Source organism: Dendropsophus ebraccatus, chromosome 3, assembly GCF_027789765.1.
Source record: "Dendropsophus ebraccatus isolate aDenEbr1 chromosome 3, aDenEbr1.pat, whole genome shotgun sequence".
Taxonomy (NCBI): domain Eukaryota; kingdom Metazoa; phylum Chordata; class Amphibia; order Anura; family Hylidae; genus Dendropsophus; species Dendropsophus ebraccatus.
Window position 1 is genome coordinate 18248852 of NC_091456.1, and position 15321 is coordinate 18264172.

Sequence of the window (15321 nt, forward strand, 5' to 3'; positions counted from 1 at the left end):
CAGGTGCTCAGGCGAGATGGTTGACCACATAACAATGTACTAAAAATGTAATTAAATAAAAAAAATGGACTCTTAGAGTGCCATTACACAGAGAGATTTATCTGACAGATTATTGAAGCCAAAGCCAGGACCAGATTATAAACAAGGAACAGGTCATAAAGAAAAGACTGAGATTTTTTCTGATTTCTTTTCAAATCCACTCCTGGCTTTGACTTAAAAAATCTGTCAAATAAATCTCTATGTAAAGGCACAGAGAAAATAAAAAATATTAGGAAAAAGTTTTCAGCAGTGACGCATTCTGTTTGACAATTGGCATTTCTGTTTAATTGATATCAGTTGTTTTATTTTCTAAAAAAAAAATAAAAAAATAAAATATACCGTATTTTTCTCTTAATGGGACGCATCCCTAGATTAGACAACTGAAAACAGGGAAAAATCGTGTTAATAATTGTTCCCTGGCGGTCTAAGGCAGTGAATGGGTCATAGGTTATTGAAATGACAGGGCGACTTTAAAGGGGTTATCCAGCGCTACAAAAACATGGCCACTTTTCCCCCTACTGTTGTCTCCAGTTCAGTTGCGGTTTGCAATGAAGCTCCATTTACTTCAATGGAACGGAGTTTCGAAACCCCACCCAAACTGGAGACAACAGTAGGGGGAAAGTGGGCATGTTTTTGTAGCGCTGGATAACCCCTTTAACATTGTCCATGACAGTACATTATATACGTACACAGCTTTGCTGCGTGCATAATGCACACCTATCTCTGCTGCATCAATACACGCTTAGCTCACAAACACACACACAATGCTGCTACACTAATATACAGACACAGATTGTCCCTGCTTACAGTATTGATAGGGAGCCTGTCTTCCAGTCATGTGGCTAATCACATGACTGTGACATCATTGAAGGTCCTGAAGGTTCTTCAACACTCGTTCTTGGTAAGTTCCTGTGGGGCTTCTACAAGCAGGAATCTGGAGGTGATTCTCTCCTGTCTGGCGCTGATGTCACCAGGAAATGGGAAAGGACAGAGTCGCTGTCAGTAGCTGCACAGGTCACCCAAATAATCTGCACAGTCCTAAATCAGCACTTTGCCCGACCATAAGGGAAGCAGTCAGGGTGGTCAGCATTTCCTAGTGGATATAAGATACAGCCACTTTTTTTTTTCTTCTAAAAAGTGTACACAAGGAGTTGTTTCATACAGTAAAACTGTATTGCTTCAGCATTGTGACTGTCCATGGGGTCTGTAGCCATCTTGAGGCCAACAACAAATGCTGATCACTCCTGAAGCGCTTAGTTCCATCTATTATCAATAAACAGGACTGAGTTGTACAGTGGCTTGGATTCTATATGCTGCACCTATGCGACATGATGTCACCAAAGCAATGACAGAGGTAGAGAGGATTGATGCGGTGGGCAAAGGGTTAACCGTTATATCAGCTATTTCGGGGGTTGCCTTTTACGCCTGTGTAAGTGTTATGTATGTGGGATACTCTTCTTGGTTTAACTATTAATGTCATTCTCAGCGACTCCCACTCAGGGTCAGACTACTCATGTCACATTGGGGGCTCCTAGGCCACAGGCACCAGCAACCTTTGCAGCAGCCACTGCAGTAAGGCAACTGACCCATTCCCAGACTTCCCAGCATACAGTGCAGCAGAGTGTTCTTTCTCCAAGGCTGGTGCTCAGTTCTCAGGCAAGGCTTCCAAGTAAGTTTTCCAAAAAAGCCCTCATCTTTGTAAAAGTCAAGTAATTTTTATACGGACAACCTATTGTAGGAACCTGATTTGATTTTTCTCTTTTTTTTTTTTCCCCAAGCGCAGTATCTAAACCAGCTAAAAATGGTCTAACCCGAATGCAAACTAAACAACCTCTTCATTTTTAAAGGGTTAGTTCAATAATTTTTTTCCTTTCAGATCAACTGGTCCCAGTAAGCGACAGAGATTTGTAATTTACTTCTATTAAAAAACTTAAGATTTCCAGTTCTTATCAGCTGCTGTATGTCCTGCAGAACGTAGTGTATTATTTCCAGTCTGACACAGTGCTCTCTGCTGCCACCTCTGTCCACGTCAGGAACTGTCCAGAGCAGTAGCAAATCCCCATAGAATACCACTACTGCTCTCCCGACTGGAAAGAATATCCCTTTCTACAGGACCCTCAGCAGCTGACAAGTACTGGAAGACTTGAGATTTTTTTTTAATAGAAGTAAATTACAGATCTCTGGCACTTTCTGTCACCAGTTGATTTAAAAGAAAAAAAAAAAAAGTTTGGTGAACAACCCCTTAAAGCCTATGTACACCTTTTGTATGGGTATTTCTGTTAATTTGCCTCTCAAATACAATATTGTATCACTGTCTAAATGGTCTTTAATGTGGGCTACTGTGTGCTTGGGACTGACCTCCTTGGCATATATATTGATGGGAGGACCCACCTGGGACAAACTCAATATCACAGGTCTGAAAATGAGTAAATATCACAGCCTGAAACTAAGTGCAACTGTATTTTAAACAAGTTTAGCCACATACTATGTCAAAGGTGTCCATAGCCTTTAAAGCGACTCTGTACCCACAATCTGTCCCCCCAAACCGCTTGTACCTTCGGATAGCTGCTTTTAATCCAAGATCTGTCCTGGGGTCCGTTGGGCAGGTGATGCAGTTAATGTCCTAAAAAACTACTTTTTGCAGCCCTGTGCCCAATGGCCATGGTCTAAAGTGTGTATGCATTATGCTGGCACACCCTCTCTGTCCCTCCTCCCCGCCCTCCTCATCATTAGGAATGCTCCAGGCAGATTGTCTCCTATTCATCAGCTGTGTGAATACTGAACATGGGCTGGATCGTTAAGACACCTGTGCAATGTTCAGACAGGAGAAAATGTTCCAGTGGCATTCCTAATGATGAAGAGGGTGGGGAGGAGGGACAGAGGGGTGGTGCAAAGTTAGGGCACAGATATTCTAGGCCCCGGACGTTGGGCACGGGGCTGCAAGGTTAAAAGTTGTTTTTTAGGACAATAACTGCATCACCTGTCGAACGTACCCCAGGACAAATCTTGGATTAAAAGCAGCTATCTGATGGTACAAGTGGTTTGGGGGGGTCAGATTAAGGGGAACAGAGTCACCTTAACTTCATATGAAATAACTATGAATTCTGTTTATTGCCTTTTAGGTCCGGTTCATACTGTGTATTTGCTGTCCGTTTAACTGATCGTTTTTTTTTTTTTCTTTGTTTAATTTTAATGTACAGAAATCCATGTTTTGGTGTTCCCTAAAAAGAAAATTTATCAGATTTGATGCTTTTATTATTTTTTAGAATTTACTTTGCAAAAATGAAATAACGGATGTAATTGTGTCCATCTGTTCGGATCCGTTTTTTCATTGACTTCTATTATGAAACAATGGATCAAAAAACAGCTCAAAACACACCTGCTTTGTATAGCGTGTACGTCAATAACAGGATGCATTTTGATCCTTTTTTTAATAATTGAAGTCAATGGAAAAAGAATTCTCATTAATGCATCTATTTTTTCATCTGTTCTTTGTATAAAACGGATGAAAAAAACGGATTGCAAAATTGCAGTGTAAACCAAGCCTAAGTCATTGAAAAATGGATCCCGATGGATGGCATACAGCTGCATCTGTTATCCCATGAAACATTACGTTTAAGAGACAGCAAAATCGCCGGCTGAACCCTTGCCCTAAGGCTGGGTTCACACTATGTTTTTGCAATCAGTTTTTTTATCCGTTTTTGCAAAACTGATGCTTTTGTGTGCATCCGTTTAGATGTATTTCTTCTATTGACTTCCATTATACAAAAAGAGGACCAAAATGCATCCTTTTTTTTTTTTTTTTTTTTTTTTTTTTTAAATGTACACAAAAATGTCAGCTCCGTTTTTGTGTACTTTTTTTTTTTTTTTAAAGGATGTGTTTTGATCCCTTATTTTTTTATAATGGCAGTCAATAGAAAAACTGATGCACACAAATGCATGCGTTTTTACATGTTTATCCATTTTTTTTTTTATTTTTTTTTTTTGCAAAAAGGCGTTACATGTCAGGGGTTAACATATTTTTGGCTTTTTATTGCTCTTTAACAGAGTATGATCATTGGTCAAAAAAATAAATCTGAAGCAAAAGAAATATATATATTTTTTTTGCAGGTGGGGAAGTTGTAAAAATCGCTCAGCTCGCTGCTGGTGCATCCCAGGGACGAATCGCTCAACCTGAGACGCCGGTTACCTTGCAATTCCAAGGGAATAAATTTACCCTGTCCCAGAGCCAGCTACGCCAACTCACCGCCGGTCAGCCCTTACAGCTACAAGGTACACGAGAAAACTGCAAACAAGATTCATGCAGCTTAAATTTATACTCGCTGTTCTCCATGTTATAGAGTTATTAGATTTCTTGAGAGTTACTTATCGCCTATAAGGCCGCCTTCACGTCCAGGTAAATTTGTGGACCCCTAGGGTTCTATTGGGCACTGATCCCCTTTAGGATTTTTCATGTCGAAACGTCGCACATGATGGATGAATAAATGAGCCGCTTCTTTTTTTCACCACAAGTTATTAGTGCAACTTATTCCTTGTCTGAGTTCTATTTGGGCATTCTTGCCAAAATTACAATGGGGACATCCACAGTTCTGGACTGTTCCAGGTGCACTTCCAGAATCTGTCCAGATACATAGCATGACAGCCCTGGATGGCTTCCTGACCATAAAAATGGCCGTGGACGTGTCAAAGGGGGGGGGGGTGAAATGCAGCGTAGAACCTGCATCCAAAGCCTGGAGTGGCCAACCTGTTGGTTGTAAAATATATATATAAAAAAAAGACCTGCATATCTCATGTTAAATATAGTGACTATAGATATGTATTCAAACTGCGTGCGTAACTCTAGCTCACCATGTCTTACTCTTTGTTCACTTCTATCTGCATTTATAGGTAATGTTCTTCAGATAGTCTCGGCTCCTGGTCAGTACTTACGTCCTCAAGGATCTGTCGTTCTTCCAACTTTGCCACAGGGCGCCGCTGCAAACGTTCTGAGAAATCAGCCCCAAGTGGCGGCTTCACAGCTCAATCCGGTGTCATCGCCCGGTGAGTACACGAGTTTTGGGTTTCACAATAATCAAATTCAGCGCCTTTCAAGTAAGGTACAGTGGTAGCTCGGTTCTCAAGCAATATTTTAAAAGAAATTTGGCTTTTGAAATGTAACCACTTTAGCCACGTTTCTAAACCACTTGTTCAGCTCTCAGTTTAGCAGTTTTCTGCAACACACTAGGCCGCAGTGCAGATGCTGTCGGCGTCCCTTTGTGGTTGTGGTGCTTTGTTGTTGCCTTTTGTTTGCCACCTGCCTGAGCTTTCTCCTCGAGTGTACTGTATTGCTTGTATAGGCCACCACATCCTGTTTATTTTTCAGTCTTCCAGTACTTATCAGCTGCTATATGTCCAGCAGGAAGAGGTGTATTCTCTATAGTCTGACACAGCCCTCTCTGCTGCCACCTCTGTCCATGTCAGGAACTGTCCAGGGCAGCAGCAAATCCCCATAAAAAACTCTACTACTCTGGACAGTTACTGACATGGACAGAGGTGGCAGCAGAGATCGCTGTGTCAGACTATAGAGAATACACCACTTCCTGCAGGACATACAGCAGCTGATAAATAGTGTAAGATTTGAAATTTTAAATGGTAAATTACAAATCTATATGTTTTTCTGACATCAGTTGATTTTGAAAGAAATTCTTTTTGCCGGAGTACCCCTTTAAGTCAATGGTACTCTTTCACCCTATTTTGGCTCTTGTGAGGTGCTGTGTTCTTCCTCATCCTTACTCCAGGGTTATTGTTCTCTGTACGTTCCCTGGCATTAATTGAGGATAAATAAATAGTTCTGACCGCGCTTCTGGAAACTGTTTCCACCGGCTTTACGGTTGTGAACTTACATAACATTACTGTGGGAGTGCATTCTGCTCTTCCCCTTTAACCATATATTTTTTTTTCACAAAATTTTATTGGAATTTTCAGAATATAATATTTGTAAGAATAAAGAAGAATAATAATGTAGAGTATCCAATTACATCAAACACTCTATTCGAATAATATCACATAAAATAATTACAAATATATAAATGTAACAATATATATCGTTGTTATGATATATAATAACAACTTAGGTAGCAGTCAGCGGCAGACAAACAGGAAGTAAAGAAACAGATTATAATTATGTATATGAAGTAAGGTATCCTAATAATTTTAGTCGTTAAATGGAAATAACATACAAATTACTTATATTGTATACAGTATGTATGTATGAGTTATTTTTTAGAGTATACAGATATTGTATACAACCAAATGAAATCAAATAGATCAGTAAGAAAATCTGAACATAAAGCAATTTGTAGAATCGTCGATATATAAAACATATCTGACTTTAAAAAATATTTAAGAGTATTATCATAGTGTTAGACACTCATCATAAAATTATATACAAAACAAATTAAGCATAATATAAAATCATAAAAATTATAAAAATAAAAATCATATTAAAATATTAAAAGGAAATATAAATCAAAGGGGGAGGGGGTCTGCCAGCCAGCTAGGTCGTAAGCGTTTAAACTATGGTAACTTTAGATTTCCGAGAGAACCTGCTAGTTCCTGAGTATAATACCAACGTGTATGTCGAAATTTTTGCAACAACGAATGTCGTTCAATAGTAGATAGAGAAGAAGAAATAAAAGACCTCCATTTTGAGAAAAAAACCACCTATTATATTTTCTGTGCCCGTTAATGCATGGGGAACATCATACGTAATTTGTTCCATAACTTCGGATAGTGTTGGTGGGTCCTTCTCCAGCCAATGTCGTAATATACATTTTTTTGAGTGAGAGGATAGATAGGTGAGAACCGGGGATAGTCAGGACCCCTAGAGATGGGTTATCAGAAGAAAGAGGAATATTATGGAACAGACATTGCAAAGGTTCTAATGGTAAATCATTTCCCCAACCATATTAACATTACATCTTATGGGGAAAAATCTGCTGTGTACTCAATCAACCTTCCGGAACAGAGTGTGGCTGAGCACAGAGGAGGTACCACTGTATTTCTATAAACTATACATGGGTACAGCTTTATTTTTTAGAGTGCAGCTAAAGTGATGTATGACAGTATCATGGCCTTCCACGCCTGTCACTTTTGTACTACATTGTACAAATAATCAGTATTTTTTTATTTCTTTTTAGCTCCAATAACCACCAAAACTGCACAAACTGCAGCGGAGTCAGTAACAAAGTCAGTTCCTGCCATGCACCTTAATGCCCAGGTATGTACATAGCCAAGACAATTGTTAGATGTCGGATGAAGCTCTCGCTCTGTCTGCTGCAATTCACTTTCCAAACTGCTGACACTGGTATATAACTGTTTAGGGTGACACACAGTACCTTTCATATATCAGTCTGTGCTTCCAGAATGTGGAAAAATGCTTTTATTTTATAGTACAAAGAGGCTTTCCTGAGCTTCTGAAGTGCAGAAATCCATAACACCTCCTCCTTTCCCCCCGCCTTACCTGACCCTGCTTGGGACTTTGCTTCCAGGAGTCAGTCAAGCAGGTTGGGGAAGAGAAGAGACATACCTGCTTGTAGCTATTCAGGAGTATGGAAAAGCCTCATTGACTCTTTGTACCAGAGAATAAAAGCATTTTTTACATCCTGGAAGCACAGCTGGATATGACGGTACCACTTTGACCCAACAGTTACTGTGTCAGCAGTTTGAAACATGAATTACAGCTGACAGATTCCCTTTAAATCAGGGATGAGGAACCTTCAGCCCTCCCAGATGTTGCAAAACTACAATCCCCACCATGCCTGGACAGCCAAAGCTAAAGCCGTTACATGCATTCTATGTCCGTGTTCCGTGCAGAACACTGAACGTGTGAATGCATCCTAAAGCTTTGCCTATCCAGGCATGATGAGATTTGTAGTTTTGCAACAGCTGGAGAGCCAGTACCAAAATGATTCCATAAGAAGACGTCTAAAAGATTTAATTTCTCTCTGCAACAAAGGAGTCCACCGAGGACAGGCAGCGTTTGTTAAAGGAAAGTCTGGACCGCATTTTCATTTGCAATGAGCGCCGTTGTGGAAGAGCTCCTTTGTACGGATCAGACTTATTGTCGCTTTTCACCCTGAGGCCTGCGTACATGCACTCTCGTAGTCTGGATACACGGTGGAGCTGGATCGGGGCTGTAAACTGTGCAATATCCTCTCAGTCCACTGAGAGCTCCAGTGATCTACTAAGACACTTAATTTTGAGTCCAGAACAAAAGAAAGCGGCCCTGGAACCAGTAGTTAAGAGGTAAGCAATGTATATAGCAATGGTAAACTAGAGATTATTGCTGTTGGCTTCTCATTTTGTAATGTTTAATGAGTTGTTACTATTAGAATGTTCTTAGTTCAAAACAAAATAAAAAATAAATATATAATATATAAAATTTATTTTAATTTTTTTAAATAAAGGCAGTTATGTGGTCGTCGCCTTATTCCGAACTTCAACTAGTGACCAGTTGTATCGTTTTATTCCTGCTTTCAGGACACTGTGTGTTGTTCCCCCTGTTGTTGTTCCTCCACCTCTTCTTACGCTTCTGCATCCACCACCTCTCTATACTCACAACATGAAGCTCCTTCGTCTCAGACTACGGGAATACGCCACTCCATACATGCAAGAGCTGAGGGAGCAAACAACCCCTCATTGTGTGCAGACTCCTGACGTGCGGCTCATTCAGTGCGATTCAGGTAGATAAATTCCTTGAATATGATTTGAATACAACAACTTATTCTGTCCACTCAAAGTCCATGTATTTTCTAGAAGCTGTTTACAGACTTTTTTGTTACAATACAGTAGCCTATTTAAATTTTTTTATCATTTTTAAATATTACATTATTAAATATACAACCAAAATAAGGCTAAGGGAATAATGGATGCTGGGGTCCTACTGTAATCTGTTTTTTTTTCATTCGGTTTGTGCGAAAAGCAGATGAAAAAATGGATGCATTTGTGTGTATCCGTTCTCCATTGACTTCCATTATAAAAAAAAAAAAAAGGATGACTGATCAAAACCTATCCTTTTTTAGGTTACACAAAAACATGGTCGACCATGTGTTTGTGTAAGCTAAAAAAAGGGATGTTTTGATCCTTATTTTTGTCCTTTTTTTTAGTCAGTGGAAAAACGGATCAAAACAGATGCACACTAATGCATCCGTTTTTTCACCAATTTTTCATCCTTTTTTTTTTTTTTTTTTTTTTGTTTTGCATAAAACAGATGAAAAAACTGATTGCAAAAACGCAGCGTGATTGTGTTTTGTGACTACATTCTGTTCTTTTCCCGCATGTATACTACTTTTGTGCCGAACTCAAAAGCATGGTCTTCCACGTCCTGCAGAATAGTAGTGTACATCAGGAAAATGGACAGAACATAGTCCAGAAAGCCTGGCTTTGTCACTTCCTGGATAACATGATGATGTCACTTCCTGGATAACATGGTGATGTCACTTCCTGAATAACATGGTAATGTCACGACTCGACTCCCAAAGCTGTGGCTGCGGGAGAGGATGATGGCAGGGGGACACTGAGGGACACTGAGCATCCCTCTGCCATCATCCTCTCCAGCAGACACAGCCCGCACAGCTCTGGGAGTCGGGTCATGACATCAACATATTATTCAGAAAGTGACATCACCACGTCATCCAGGAAGTGACATCACCATGTTATCCAGGAAGTGAAGCCTTGATGCAGTAGTAAGTGCAGGGGAAAAAAAGCACTTTATAAGCATTTCCCATAATAAGTGTATATTGGGGATTTGTATAACTTTTGAGGGGCAATACAATACTTTAATAAAAGTCTTCGCCAGATTTCTCCTTTAATCATAAATATTTAATTTATATAATTATTTCCCCACCCCCTTTTAACCCTAAACTGTAATTGTGGACTGTAGTTGATGGACTCTCTGTTGTTCCTGTTCTCAGATAGTTGGATATATTTTTGGGAGCAGGGTTTTTTTAGTAGTAAATGTCATCCATTACAGAACATAAAAAATTTATTTTCAACAAAAAAAAAATAAAAATTAGATGCCTGCATGATCTACACAGCACTTCTAGCCACTTTTAAGGAAGGAATCTATCTTTATTTCTTATGCTTTTGTTAATTCCTCATCCTTACTCCAAGGTTATTGTTCTTCATACATTCCTTGGCATTAATTGAGGATAAAACAACTGCTTTTGTTCAGTATCTGGAAAGTTGTTTTCCAGCGGACTGGACGTGAGCATACATTATCTTCTGAGATTTGGATAAGACTTTAGTCGTCTTTGTCTTTGAGAAACCCAGAACATGTCAGTAGTTTTATATGGAAACATATGCAGTTTACTGGACTGTCTACTAAAGGTTACACATTGTGTAATGAAGCAACTCTTAGTATCTCTGGTTGCCTGTATAGACTGTGAGCCCATCACCTTGGCACAGATCTCTCTATTCATGATAGTTGTCGATTTGTGAAATGCCAGGTCAGGGTGGATCTTCTAGACCAGGGTGGATCTTCTAGACCAGTCTAGACCAGCTAAAGCTTTGGCTGTCCAGCCATGATGGGAGTCGTAGTTTTGCAACGGCTGTAGAGCCACGGTTCCCTACCCCTATCCTAGACTAGTGATGGGGACCCTTCAGCACTCCACATGTTGCAAAACTACAATTCCCATGATACCTGGGTGGCCAGAGCCATATCTCTGGTTGTCCAGGCATGATGAGAATTGTAGTTTAGCAACAACTGAAGGGTCCCCATGACTGTCCATGGCAGTCCAGCCATGTTAGTCAGGAAATGGAGTTGTCTCTACATCAATAGCTATATTGATAATGTTTTGTGTTTGTATATAGGGAAACTGGAGGCTTTATTCATCCTTCTGCATAAACTCAAGTCTGAGGGACGACGCGTTCTGCTTTTCTCCCAGATGTTACTCATGCTCGACATACTTGAAACCTTCTTGGATTTTAATTCTTTCACCTTCTTGAGGATTGATGAAAATGCCAATCACGACCAATGCCAGGTAGGTGCCTATATGAAAGGAGAATCCAGTGCAGTTTTTTTTCTCCAGGAACTGTGCAGAGCAGTAGCAAATCCTCATATAAAACCTCTCCTGCTCTGGACAGTTCCTGTCATGGACAAAGGTGGCAGCAGAGAGCACCATGTCAGACCACTTCCTGCAGGACATACAGTAGCTGATAAATACTGTATTTTTTAAATAGAAGTAAATTACAAATCTATGTAACTTTCTGACACCAGTTGATTTGAAAGAATTCCCCCCCCCCCCCCCCCCAGTGAATTATCCTGTTTCCTTGTGAGGTGCTGCGTTCTTCCTCATCCTTACTCCAGGGTTATTGTTCTCTGTACGTTCTCTGGCATTAATTGAGGATAAATAAATAGTTCTGACCGCGCTTCTGGAAACTGTTTCCACCGGCTTTACGGTTGTGAACGTACATAACATTACTGTGAGAGTGCATTCTGCAGTTGTTGTCAGGGGTCGTCTCCCCTATTATTAATCGTCACTTTATTCTCTGCTAGGATTTAATGAAAAGCTTTAATAGAGACCCCCGGATTTTCTGCATGGTCTTGTCCACCCACATCCGCTCCTTGGGGGTATACCATGTAGAAGCAGACACAGTGATTTTTTATGACAGTGATCTAAATCCTGTGATGGATGGGAAAACCCAGTCATGGTGTGACCTCATTGGCCGAGCAAAGGACATCCATGTTTATAGGTATGTTTTATGCTTTATAAAATATTATTCACTGGCTGCGTCATGTAGCTTTCTTTTTCTCTTTACCATGTGCACCTACTAGTTTTAGTTGGTTTAGGTTACACTGGTCCATGTTTCCTGCTTGCAGTGTTATAACTATAGGGGAATAATTATCAAGCAGTCTTAGGCCATGTTCACATGGCGTAAGACACCGGCTGTTCCGTGACCCGATGTCAGAGAAGATCATCCCTGCCGATACTGCAGTACCGGATGGATAATTTTCACTGCTGCTGAAATTGGATGCGGGCGCATCAGTGTGTGCCCGCATCTGAATTCAGCATCAGTGAAGATCATCCGGCCGGTAAACCTAGCAGTCCTCTGGATCTAGACAAAAGGACACTATGATGCTAGTGTGCCTTACAGTTTGTGATATGACATTAGTATGTACTAGATAAATCTTTTAGCTAACCATATTGTCATGTTCTTTTTCCAGACTGGTCAGTGCCAATTCTATAGAGGAGAAATTGCTGAGGAACGGCACCAAAGATCTTATCAGAGAGGTGGCAGCTCAGGGTAGTGATTATTCCCTGGCATTCTTGACTCAGGTACATATATATCTTTGTTTTTTTACACTTTTCTTAAAGAAGTCTGGCGAAAATCTTTATTAAAGTATTGTATTGCCCCCAAAAGTTACACAAATCACCAATATACACTTATTACAGGAAATGCACATAAAGGGCTTTTTTCCACTGTTCTTACTACTGCATCAAGGCTTCACTTCCTGGATAACATGGTGATGTCACTCCCTGGATAACAGGGTGATGTCACTCCCTGGATAACATGGTGATGTCACTCCCTGTATAACATGGTGATGTCACGACCCGACTCCCAGAGCTGTGCGGGCTGTGGCTGCTGGAGAGGATGATGGCAGGGGGACACTGAGGGACACAGGGCACTGGAGGGACACTAAGCATAACTTTTGGAGGGCAATACAATACTTTAATACAAATTTTCACTGGACTTCTCTTTTTATCCCCTTTTAGGATTAGTTTTTTTTCTACTCACATTCTAACAGCCATAACTTTTATTTTCTCTACACAGTCATATTGGGGCTCTTTTTTGCTGCACCAAGTTTACTTTGTAATGACCCCCTACATTTTACCAAAGTATATTGAAAAAGAAAAAAAAAAAAAATCAATAATAAAATTCAAGTTGAAAACAAAAATAGCATTTTTGCAAAAAAAAAGTGTCATATTACTGTCATGTTATGGGTATTTCTCAGGTCAGGTTGTATAACTTTTCTTATGTTTTAGTACATTTAAAAGAAATCAAATGCTTCTAAAAAAATAACTTTTAAAGGGGTATTCCACTCAAGCATAGCTTGATATGTTGCTGCCCATGATGAGGCTAACAATTCCTTCCATACTTGCTGTTATCTATTCAGTCTCCTTCCCTTAGTTCTGAGCTGCTGCTTTCCACTGAAGACACAAAAATCTGTGTGTGAGCTTTTATCTCTGTCTACCCCTCCTCCCCCTTCCTTAGACAGATAATGTAAACAAGTGCCTTATCTGCAACTTTTTAGCAACTCTGTAATGCTGGGAGGGTTAATCACAGTGAGTCCATCAGCATTATGACCTCAAATTAACCCTCCCAGTATTAAAAAGAGGCTACAAAGTTGCTGCTACAGCCTGCAAAGGACTAGTTTGCCTTAGCTGAAGGAAGGCGGAGAAGACGAAGAGAAGAGCTCACACACAATTTATTGTGTTTTCAGCAGAAAGCAGTAGCTCAGAAGTGGGGGAAGGAGACTGAATATATAATAACAGGCATGGAATGAATTTTTTTTTCTCACCATGAGAGTATTTATAGGCTTCTGCGTGCAGAAGTAATCGATAGCCCCAGCCACCCCCACCAAGTGATTGCTATTGGTCGCAGCATTCAGTGGTTAAATGACTGATATTGGCAGGATCACTGGTGTTGGTCATTAGCAGGGCTCGGCTCCTAAAACTGCTCCATTCTCCTCTTCCCTTGCCTTGCCTGTATTAATGTAGAGCAGTCAGGTAGGAGTTAAAGGACAACTCTGGCCAAAACGTGTTTTTTAATATGTTGTTACTTATGGAAAGTTATACAGATTCCTAATGTACATTAATTATGGGAAATGCACATATACTGCTATTACCCTTAATGTAGTAGATCATGGAGTCTTCAAATTCTCTCAAAAACTGTGACGTCGCGAATCAGTTGTAATTCCTATTGAGTGTCCAGCAGGGGGCGCACTATATATAGAAGTCAATGAGTACCATTGACTTCTACATATAGTGCGCCCCCTGCTGGACATTCTATGGGTTCTATGGATGTCTATGTAAATGATGTAATGTAATTCACAGTAATAACATATTAAAAAAAAACTATTGGCCGAACTTCTCCTTAATCTACATTTTGTTTTCACAGCAAACCATCCAGGAACTGTTTGAAGTCTGCTCTCCGCTGGATGACACTGGGTTTAGGGTGAAAGCTGAAGAGTTTGTGCTGTTATCCCAGGAACCGTCTCCTTCTGACATAATCACACCAAAGGTGGCTAAGCCATTTGTAGAGGTAAGAACATACTTATACAGGGGGAGGTTTTGTTTTTTTTTTCTTTATTTTGCTACTGAACAAAAGATTTTTGTGAGTGGGACAATTTCACTCAACACAAAACTTAGCTCCATGCAGTTCAATGTAAATTGTACATATACTATACATATACATACATGCGTAAAGTACACTTATCCTTTACATTAATTCTTTGCTATCCAGGTGATATCAATAGACCAGAGGGGTGACTGAAACATTTGGTCTAGACATAGGGTAGTTTGGGAGTGGGCATGCTGTATACTGTGCTCTGCCATGCTTATTGATCACTGTATATGCTGATTTACAGGCACTGGGGAAGATTGAGTTTGGACAGGAAGAAGAGATGGTGGAGTGTAATGGGCAAGATGGTCCAAATACCAATGCTGGGGTCTTCCCTACCGTTGAATCTGAGTGTATGGAGTGCAATGAACCTTCCCAACTGAAAGAGTTATCTGACCTTGTCCAGCAGGTAAGTGTATCCTTACCACATGTTTCCATTCTTAAGAAGCATTTTTATATTATTAGCACTCCTAGTTGTAACCCTTATATACGGTAAAGCAAGATTATTTAAGGGGTTTTCAGACAAAGAAAATGTTCTCAAATCAACTGGTGTACGAATTTTATACAGGTTTGTAAAATAAAATAAAAAAAACTCAATCATCTAGTACTTATCAACTGCTGTATGCCCTGCAGGTGTATTCTTTCCAGTATGAGACAGTGCTCTCTGCTGCCCCCTCTGTCCATAACAGGAACTGTCCAAAAAAAGAGAGGTTTTCTATGAGGATTGGCTGCAGCAGCAGAGAGCACTGTGTCAGAATCGAAAGGTTGAACTACTTCCTGCAGGGCAAACAGCAGCTGATAAATACTGGAAGACTTGAGATTTTTCGATAGAAGTAAATTACATATCTGTATAACATTCTGACACCAGGGTTCCGCCAGAGTTCCTGAATTCTCCTGCTT

The 15321-nt window shown here is 40.1% G+C and overlaps 1 protein-coding gene and 3 non-coding genes across 9 annotated transcripts in view; all 4 read left to right on the forward strand.

Moving 5' to 3' along the window:
* LOC138785262 (E1A-binding protein p400-like) overlaps positions 1-15321 on the forward strand; it is a 76310-nt gene that overhangs the window by 39301 nt on the left and 21688 nt on the right. For 5 of the 6 annotated variants that reach the window (XM_069961011.1, XM_069961015.1, XM_069961014.1 and 2 more), the window contains exons 21-31: positions 1526-1708; positions 4150-4311; positions 4927-5079; positions 7218-7297; positions 8036-8325; positions 8560-8762; positions 10891-11060; positions 11576-11772; positions 12245-12356; positions 14200-14343; positions 14669-14830. In XM_069961011.1, the coding sequence (XP_069817112.1) occupies positions 1526-1708; positions 4150-4311; positions 4927-5079; positions 7218-7297; positions 8036-8325; positions 8560-8762; positions 10891-11060; positions 11576-11772; positions 12245-12356; positions 14200-14343; positions 14669-14830 (1856 nt within the window). The remainder of the gene's footprint in view (positions 1-1525; positions 1709-4149; positions 4312-4926; positions 5080-7217; positions 7298-8035; positions 8326-8559; positions 8763-10890; positions 11061-11575; positions 11773-12244; positions 12357-14199; positions 14344-14668; positions 14831-15321) is intronic. The other variant, XM_069961017.1, reaches the window with a different exon arrangement.
* LOC138787727 (small nucleolar RNA SNORA49) lies at positions 5797-5924 on the forward strand. Its single transcript, XR_011362462.1, has one exon. It is a non-coding gene; the product is annotated as a small nucleolar RNA SNORA49 (small nucleolar RNA).
* LOC138787730 (small nucleolar RNA SNORA49) lies at positions 10171-10297 on the forward strand. Its single transcript, XR_011362464.1, has one exon. It is a non-coding gene; the product is annotated as a small nucleolar RNA SNORA49 (small nucleolar RNA).
* LOC138787731 (small nucleolar RNA SNORA49) lies at positions 11367-11494 on the forward strand. The gene has a single exon (XR_011362465.1). It is a non-coding gene; the product is annotated as a small nucleolar RNA SNORA49 (small nucleolar RNA).